General features: G+C 59.8%; 1 protein-coding gene across 1 annotated transcript; it reads right to left on the reverse strand.

Annotated features, from left to right (window-relative positions):
* On the reverse strand, positions 1 to 5,815 carry SLC25A47 (solute carrier family 25 member 47). The gene is made up of 6 exons (XM_004376725.1): positions 5,788 to 5,815; positions 3,640 to 3,683; positions 3,262 to 3,333; positions 2,337 to 2,519; positions 888 to 1,206; positions 1 to 281 (listed from the first exon to the last, which is right to left on the reverse strand). Exons 1-6 carry the CDS (start codon positions 5,813 to 5,815, stop codon positions 1 to 3), a joined length of 927 nt encoding a protein of 308 aa, XP_004376782.1.
* Between the last annotated feature and the right edge of the window lie 3,343 nt (positions 5,816 to 9,158).

The following is a 9,158-nucleotide window of genomic DNA, read 5'->3' on the forward strand; positions in this document are numbered from 1 at the left end:
CTATGTGAGCAGGCCACGGGCGAGCCTCAGCGCGGCCTCGTAGGTGACGAAGACCACCATGTTGACGGGGAAGGCACGGCAGCAGTTGAGGGCCAGCCCCTTGAAGAGGGTTCGCAGCCCATCCTCCCGCACACTGGTCACCACGCAGTGCAGGAGGCCCCGGTAGCGCTGCTGGCCCTGCCCGTCCGCCTGGAGGCGTGACTTGATCACGTCCATGGGGGTGGCCACAGCCCAGGCCAGGACCCCTGCACAGCCACCAGCCACCAGCACGCCCGAGACATCTGCAGAGAGAGACCCACGCGTGCCTGGGCTGGATGCCTGGTGGGCACCCAGGGCAGAGGCCCAGCCCTAGTGGAGCCCAGGGGTCACTCTACTGGCAAGTGAGGAAACTGAGGCTTGGGAGCAGGCAATGTGACATCTCCACAGCTGCACAGCGACTCTGTGACAGAGTCAGGCTGTCCTTACTTAGTACTGTCTCCACACAAACAGAAGGACCATTTTACCCTGGGCTCACTCAGGTACTACTGTGGCAGGGCTTCACCTAAGTCTCTCCTCTCAATTCCTGCTGGGCTGAGGCCCCACCTCCTGCCCTCCCAGGCCCAGCTCCTCCTGCCACCCCCCAGGCCCAGCCCTGGTCTCACCTGGCTGGCTGTGGCCCCACCCCTCCTGCCCTCCCAGGCCCAGCCCTGGTCTCACCTGGCTGGCTGTGGCCCCACCCCTCCTGCCCTCCCAGGCCCAGCTCCTCCTGCCCCCACCCCCATGCCCAGCCCTGGTCTCACATGGCTGGCTGTGGCCCCACCCCTCCTGCCCTCCCAGGCCCAGCCCTGGTCTCACCTGGCTGGCTGAGGCCCCACCTTCTGCCCTCCCAGCCCCAGCCCTGGGCTCACCTGGCTGACTGCGGCCAGCTGGCGTGAGCCACTCGCAAAGGATGGCGTAGGAGAGGAAGTAGGTGGCGAAGGAGTGGACGTCCCGTAAGAGCAGGGCCGAGCTGCCCTTGTAGAGGCCCCGAAGGCCCTCCTCACGGGCCACTGTGGTCAGGCAGTGGAGCGGCCCATGGTACTTGGGCCCGGGCACCGAGCATGCAGGCATGGGGGGCACAGGACACATGGGGGGCGCAGTTGAGGACCACGAGGCCGAGAGATGCCACTGCTGTGTCTGTGTCTGCAGGCGGACCTTGGCCACCTCAGCGGGTGAGGTCAGGAACACCTGGAGCAAGAAGGAAGTAGGAATCACACGGTGCCTGCACACCCCTGGACCTGAGAGAGGCGCCATCATTATCCTCATCTTGCTCATGGCGACATTGGGGTGACTGGGCCCTGAGAAGGTGCAGGTGACCCAAGGGCCGTGATGGAGAAGGGTTCAAAACTAGTCTGTCCCCCAAGGCCAAAGTTAGCCCGTTCTTCAGCAGCACACTCCCTCCTAGCACAGGTGTTAAGTAGATGCCTGTGGCTCAGGTTCTGAATGCATCTAACAGCAGAGTAATGTCAGTAGCGTGATAATATCACCAGTGACATCGGCTGCCTTTTCGTGGGCGCTCATCTGTGTCACGCACCATGCTGGGGGCTTTACACCCAGGATCTCATTTAATCCTCACCACCTCTCTCACAGATGAAGAGACAGAAGCCCAGAGAGGCTCCACAGCTTGCCCAAGGTCACTCAGCCAGCAAGAGTCGGCTCCAGGAGTCGTGCCTGATCACCTAGAGCATCGGCCGTGTGCCCTTGACTTTACTTACAGCCCCTGTGGGGCCCCAAATGGCCGTTCGGCTGTCGTGTGCGTCTGTCGCCGCCACTGGAGTGTGAGCCCCAGGAGGGCAGGCCCTTGGCTGCCGAGGCCACCCCTATGCCCTCATCCGCTAGCCTGGCCAGGTGGGTCTCCATGACAATTGGTGAGAATGAGGGCCCAGCCCTGCCTGGTGAAGTATGACCTCGTGTTCAGCACCACACTGAGGTAGGCCATTCCCAGACTGCAGGGGGCCACACCCGCCTACCCCAGCCTGGGCCCTCCTAGTCAGCTCCATGGTGGCTTCCTAGTGACCTCCTGTCACTCTGGGGCCCCCGGGGCCCTGACAGGGAGGATGTCAGATCCCTTCAGTAACCCCTCTGTCTCCCCATAGGACCGTGCTCCGCTGGCCAGCTGGGACCCCTCGGCTGTACACTGCCAAGAGAGAGAACCCAGCCCAGAGGGGAGGCCCTGGTCCTCATCCACAATCCCCCGGCTCACTGTGTGCCCTTGCCCAGCCTCAGTTTCCCCACCTACTGGGCTTGATGACCTCTCAGCTCGCTCGCCCTCTCTGCGGCCTCACACCCCACCCCACCCTTCCCACGCCCCCACTCACGCGGACGAGGCCGGAGGCGCATCCCGAGAGCGTGATGTCGGCTTTAGCGGGCTTAGCGTCGGCACTGCCATACCGGAAGCGGCAGATGTGCGCGAGGCAGTGGCGGTAGGTGCCAAAAGACACGGAGGAGACCAGGGACACGGTGCACACGGGCAGCGAGAGGCCTCTGTAGAAGCCCCACACCTGGCGGGCGGATAGGACCGAGGGCAGGTCAGGCCAAGTCCCAGGAGAGGCGCTGTCCAGAGGGCCCTGGCCTGGGCCCCGGGAGCTGGCCTCTAATCCCTACTCTTCCGCTACTCACAGAGGGACCTCAGGCAAGTCACTCCCTGCCCCAGAGCCTCAGCTTCCTCCGCTGTAAAGTGGGGTCATAACACCAACTTTCAAGGCTATGGACTGACGAGACAACATAGGTCAAGCCCAGAGGGCCAGGCTCCAAGAAAGTGCAAGCCAGGCAGCTGTTTGGTGGTGCCGATGCGGAGCTAGCATGCTCTATTATTGCTAGTTTTCATCAGCTCTCCCCACCCACACCAAAATCCAAGTTCACTTTGGATAATGTCCCCAGATCCCTCCTCTGGGGGACTCTGAGCTGGACTCTGGAGGCCCTGATGACTTGACCCAGCACTGCCTTCAGGGGATGCCCAGCCTGGAGGGGACAGAACTGCCTTCCCGTGACTTCCAGGCACCCCAAACGACATCTTCAGCAGCTCATGCTCGCTGTCCTGGAGGCAGTCACCTCTCTGTCTCCCCTTCTGAGCCCCATGTGCTACAAGCCCCAGTTCTAGGCTCACAGGGGTCCATGAGGTTGGCACAGTTATTCCCATTTGGCAGGTGAGAGAATTGAGGCTCCAAGAGGCTGGTTAATGAGTGGCAGGCCCAAGGCCCCCACACTCCCTGCCCATCCTCCAGCCCCTGACCCCAGACCTACCCGCTCTCGACAGTATATGTCTCGGACGCAGTGCCAGATGCCCACGTATTTCGCCTGTGTCTGTATCCTGACCTGTGGGAGAGGTGGGCTTCAGGAAGGGGTGGCTCAGGCTGAGGGCAAGGCTAGCAGGCCCCCAGGGAGGGGTAGAGTCACCCCTTGATTGTGGGCAGAGCAGGGACTCGGAGCACCATTTAAGATGAGACAGCTGAGGCACAGGGGTGAGAAAGAGGGACAGAGAGTCCCAAGGACCATGGGAGCCACTGAAGGCAGGGACAGGCTGGGTCTGACTAGCATTCTAGAAAGGTCTTCTGGACATGAATGGGCAGAGGAGACAACAGGGGCCTTGGGGTGGCCAGCAGGGTCTGGTGATCACCGTACCTTCACTGTGTCCAGAGGGTAGCCCACCGCAACACCGCAGACGCCTGGAAGGAAATCACAGAAGCCTGGTGAGAGAGTGGACGAGGGCCCTCAAGGCACTCGAGCCCATCCTATGGAGGAGGGAGAAGTGCTCATGCCGGGGTTCCGGGAACAGCCGACCCTGCCCCGGCCTGCTTGTCTGCACAGGTCCCATTAATCCTGGCAGCACCCTCCACGTGGCAGATGAGAAAACTGGGTCAAGCTGGCCAGCACTTTCCCCTTCCCTGGTCAATGGTGTCTCGTGCTGGAAGCCGAGGACGCTCCCGGCCTGGTCTCTGGCACTGTTTTGGGAGAGCATTCAGTTCAGCTGTCCAGCAGGCCACGTTTGCTGCCTCCAGGCCAAGCAGGACAGACCCTTCTTCAGTCTATGACGGGTTTGGCTTCCAGCCGGGACGTGAGTACACATTTCAGCTCTGGTGACATGAGGCGGGGAGGCATGGCCTGAGCAAGGGTCCAGAGGTGAAAAAACCCAGAGGCACACCCAGGCCGGTGAAGAGGAAGGACTGCCTGGAGCCACCAGTTTGCATGGGACAGACTGTGATACGTGTGTGCACCTGGCGGAGAGGCCTCGAATGCCAAGGCCAGCTCCCTGGACCAGGCTCTCTGCCCTCTGCATACAGGGGGCCAGGTGCCACCCCACTGTTTCTTTCTCCCTTCCTGGTACTGGAGCCTCAACGTCCAGGCCCCCAGCACTGCCATGGGGGAGCCAGTGCAGGAGCAGGCAGGTCCCTGTGGTCTTACACCCTGAGGGGGGCTGGTGAGGGCGATCTGAAAACAATAAAGGACATGGGGCTGTGCCCTGTTTACTGTGTACCCCAAAGCCGAAAGAATATGCATGAGCAGAAGAACAAAGTGAGTGAATAAATGAAGCAAATGACTGATTGACTGAGGGACTTGGGTAGAATTACCTTCTTTGACCCTCACATACACCTCCCCGAACTCCTACTCATCCATCAAAGCCCTACCACAGCATGATCTCCTCTCTGGAGCCTTCCCTGACCCCGTGCTCAAGGCAGCCTCTTTGCCTGGAAGCATGTTGGTCAGAGCCCTTGCCACATGGCCTTGCTGCTGTCCCTCACATGCCGTCATCCCCTCCAGAACTAGAGATCCCCAAGGGCAGGGCCTGGAGTCAGGCATGGAGCAGGGGCCTTGTTCACCCAGGCCTCCTATGGGCTCTGGAGGAAGGGACGGTGGACTTAGGCACCCTTCCTGGCTACATGACCTTGGGCAAGTCAAGTCCCTTTTCTGAACCTCCTCCTTACGGGGCTGATGTTTGGGGAAGTGGCTGGCCCCAGACAGCAAGACCTCAGAAAGCATGGGTGGGTGTGAGCGCGACCCCCTGACTAGGGGCCGGCCACCTGCTCTTTCCCCAGGCTTGGAGTATCCTCTTCTCCTGCACCCCCCCGCCCCCACCCATGCTATTCCCAGAAGGATGGATGAGCCACCCACTCTGTTTCACAAGACAAACAAGGCCAGGGTGCTTTGCCCAAAATAGCATCAAAGGCCTGCGGATCGATGGCTGGGGACCTGTTTTCCAACCGGCCTGTTATCTCTGTAGGTGGATCTTTCATAACAAGACCTTCCAGGAGAGAAAACATTGAACCAGCAGAGAGAGTGACCTCAGAGCGCGCCCGCGGGCCCAGTGAGGCTGGGGCTCAGCCAGGCGTCCCTGCTCGGGGCCACCAGCCCTGCTGCCCCCTGTCCTCCCCCCACCCAGACCCTGCTCTCCTCTCACCACCACCCCCCGGGCCCTCTCGCCCCTTCCCATGGCCCAGTCATCTCTCTGCACGCCCACAACCCCCAGGCAGCCGCGTCCCTTGGCCTCCAGACAGCCCCCAGGCCTGGACCCAGGACCTGTCCCAGCCTGCCCCTCACTGTCCCCGGTCCAGTACAGAATCCCCCACACCCCTCCTCCTCCGGCCCTATGACCCACACCAGGTTGTCACCACTTCCTTGGGGAGCTCCTCAAACCGTGTCCTCCCTCCCCGGTCCCCCTGGCAACCAGAAAGTCTACCCAGCCCTGGGGCAGAGCACCATGTCCCCCAGCCCCTCCTGGTGTCCCCAGTAGCAGCCGTCTCCCACACGGCCCCCCATCCTTGTGTCTGTTACCTCCGATGGCTCCAGCGACAAAATCCATGGACTGACGGTGAGGGGCGAGCGGGTGGGCGGGCCCTGGGTCTGCCTGCTCTGGAGATGCCTGCAGCTGCCACCACGGTGGCCCCAACGGCTCTCCGTCCACTCCTCGCGGGACTTAAATACTTGGGGCCGGGGGCAGAGGGCAGGGAGCAGAGTGCCTGCCACCAAGTGGTCACAACGGCAGATGGGTCAGTGCCCACGTGCTGGGCAGCTGGAAGCCCTCCCAGCACCCCCAGTCAAGGACCCTTGTCCCAGTGCCCTGGGGACCCAGGTGTCGGGAAAGTATGTGAGAGGTCAAGGGAGATGGCAGGTCCCAGGAAGCAGGAGCTCTGTCCCACGGTGTCCTGTGGAGATGGGCTGGGAGTCCCTACCCGTCACAGCCCTGGCCCCGTCTGTCCTCTGGCCTCCCTGATGCCCCGAATTTGCACACAACTCCTACCGTAGGGGAGCCCCTGGGTGGTACAAATGTTGAATGCGCTTGGCTGCTAACCTAAAGGTTGGCAGTTCTAGTCCACCTGGAGACACCTCGGAAGAAAGGCCTGGAGTTCTACTTCCGAAAATCAGCCACTGAAAACCCTGCGGAGCACAGTTCTACTCTGACACATGTGGTCGCCATGAGTCGGGGTGAATTCCATGTCAACTGGTTTTTACTGCCCAGAGAACCCTCAAAGGCTCCTCACTTATTCACTCAACAAACACTCTCTGAGCTGAGGCTGCATTGAGTCATATAAAATCCAGGCCCTGTCCCCAGGGAGCTCCAGTCCAGCGTCGAGGGGAGGGGGCAGACAGACCATGATGCTCCAGCACAGGGGGAAGCTGCCCGGAGCCCCCTGGGAGATGCCCACCACCTACCCCAACCTACCCCAAGCCCTCCCCACCCCCCAGTCCCATCTCTTCATCTGTCCCCTGAGGCCAAAGCCAGGTCGGCCTCCACTCTGAGTCCCCCACCCAGCAGGAGCCCAGCACTCAGCAGGGGCTGGCGAGGGCACGCTGAGTGGCAGGGACCCAGCCGTCCTGGCCCCAACACTTGCGGCTGGGCCTACCACGTTAGCTGCTAACCAAGTTGTCCAGGTCACGCCTGAAGGGGAAGCCACGCCAATACAAGGTCACTTCAGTCTGCTGGTGAGCCCTCACCTGTGCACCCCCTTTACAGTTTACCCAGCACTCCTTGTTCACTGGCTCGGGGGTCTTCCTCACAGCCCCAGGAAGGAGGCAGGGCAGGGCTGATGATCCCCACTTTACAGATGGAGCCACTGAGGCTCAGAGAGGGAACATGCCCAAGGCCATGCAGGTGACAGGGCTGGAATCTGAGTGCCAGCCACCTCTCTGAAGCCAAGGCTGTGCTGGGGGCGTGATGCTGGTGAGCCTCATCTCTGTGGCCATCACCGTCGTGGGCCCTGGCAGGGGCTCAGCACTTCACAGTTTACAAAGCCCCGGTGTACACGCCTGGCGTCAGCCACATGGCAACCCTGTGAGGTGGCTATAGGGACACTCAGGCTCCACACCGACCCACCCCCCAAAAAAAAAACAAACCAGCTGCCATCGAGTTGATTCTGACTCATGGTGACCCCATGTGCATCAAAGAAGAACTGCTCTATGGGGTTTTTTTGTTTTGTTTTTGTAATTTATTTTATGTTTGCTGTTGTTGTTGAGACTACGCACAGCAGAACATAACGCCAATTCAACAATTCCTACCCGTATAATTCAGTAATACTGATTACATTCTTCAAGTTGTGCAACCATTCTCACCCTCCTTTTCCAAGTTGTTCCTTCCCCATTGACATAAACTCACTGCCCCCTCAGGTTCCTATTGAATCTTTTGAGTTGCTGTTGTCAATTTGAACCCAAATGTATAGTTCTTAAAAGAGCATAAGGCTCAAGGCAGACACTATTTGCTAGTTAAGCTAAACTGTTGTTTGGTGCTCTTTAGGGTTTTCAGAAGCAGATCGCCAGGCCTTTCTTTGGAGGTGCCTCTGGGTTGGTCTGAACCGCCGAACTTTTGGTTAACTGTTCGTGCCACCCAGGGATTCCTTGCCTCTTGCCCAGAGCCACACAGCTGGAACGAGAGTGATTGTCCCCACTGACCAGAAAACCAGAAAGCAGGATGGGGAGGGGCAGGTGTTGACAGCTCTGGGCCTTAGCAGAGGGGCAGGAGGCCACGTGTCCAGCTGTTTTCCTGCCTTCTGACAGGCTGGCCTGCAGGCCGGCCTTGAGCCGGCTGAGGGCTGACCAAGGGGGGGGGCCCCCCCGGCCCATCGGTTTTTGGGGTCAGTGGGGTACACAGCGTGGACAGTGCCAGCTGCCATGGCAGAGGGCAAAAGGGCAGGAAGTGATGTCCACGGCCAGTTCCAATGCCAGCCTGGCCTTTAGAGAGACGCAGCTCAGCGTATGGTCAGGAACCAGGCTGCCTGCTTCCAAATCCCGGCTCTGCCACGCTTGGCTGTGTTACCTCAGGCAAGCCCCTTGACTTCTCTGTGCCTCCATTTCTGCATCCACAAGATGGGAATCATAGCTACCTCATGTCTGTGGCCATTCAGGGCAAGCTCTGGGTGTGTCCCAGTCAAAGGGGTGAGCCCAAGGCTGAGGCGGCATTCATGGAAGCATAGCGTCTAGAAGGAAGGAGGTGAAGGGCCTTTCTGGGCCAGACAAATGCACTCAGGACTTGGGTTCAATTGCAGATGCTACACCTGAGAGGCCAGGGACTTGGACAATGAGAGCTTGAAGCCATGCTGTTTGACTAAAAGGACAGGGACTCGTTTCCTCCTCCGTTCCCTGCAGAGTGTCGAACGCAGTAGTGCCAGAAGCCCAGGATTTGCCCTGGACACCTCTCCTCTCCACCCCACATCCACTGAGTCACCCAGTCCTGCACATCGTAATTTCACTTTCAGACCCACTCACTGTTGTCTACCCGCACGGTGCCACCTACACCCTCTCTTCTCTGTCCCTGTCCATCACCCACACATGCAACAAACCCCACTGCCCACTCTGTGCCGAGTTCCAGGGGTTGGGGACCCAGCAATAAACAACACCGATCAAAGTCCCTGCCCTGGCGGATCTTATGCCCTAGGGAGGGGGACAAACATCCCACAAGATAAATAACTAACAGACCAAGTGTATCAGGTCCTAGCAAGTGCCAGGAGAGAACAAAGGGGAGAGGGACAGGGTGTGGCAGGGCAGGAGGCGGTGCAGTGTTAGGAAGGGCAGCCCAAGAAGGTGACATCTGAGACGAACCTGTTCTGTCAGTCACCGCAGCCAAGTTTCACCTGACTTTGTCTCCTGACCAAACATGCCTGGGATGGTTAAGGCTATGTGTCGACTTGGCTGGGCCATGGTTCTCAGTGGCT

Source organism: Trichechus manatus, unplaced genomic scaffold (genome assembly GCF_000243295.1).
Source record: "Trichechus manatus latirostris isolate Lorelei unplaced genomic scaffold, TriManLat1.0 scaffold00045, whole genome shotgun sequence".
NCBI classification, from domain to species: domain Eukaryota; kingdom Metazoa; phylum Chordata; class Mammalia; order Sirenia; family Trichechidae; genus Trichechus; species Trichechus manatus.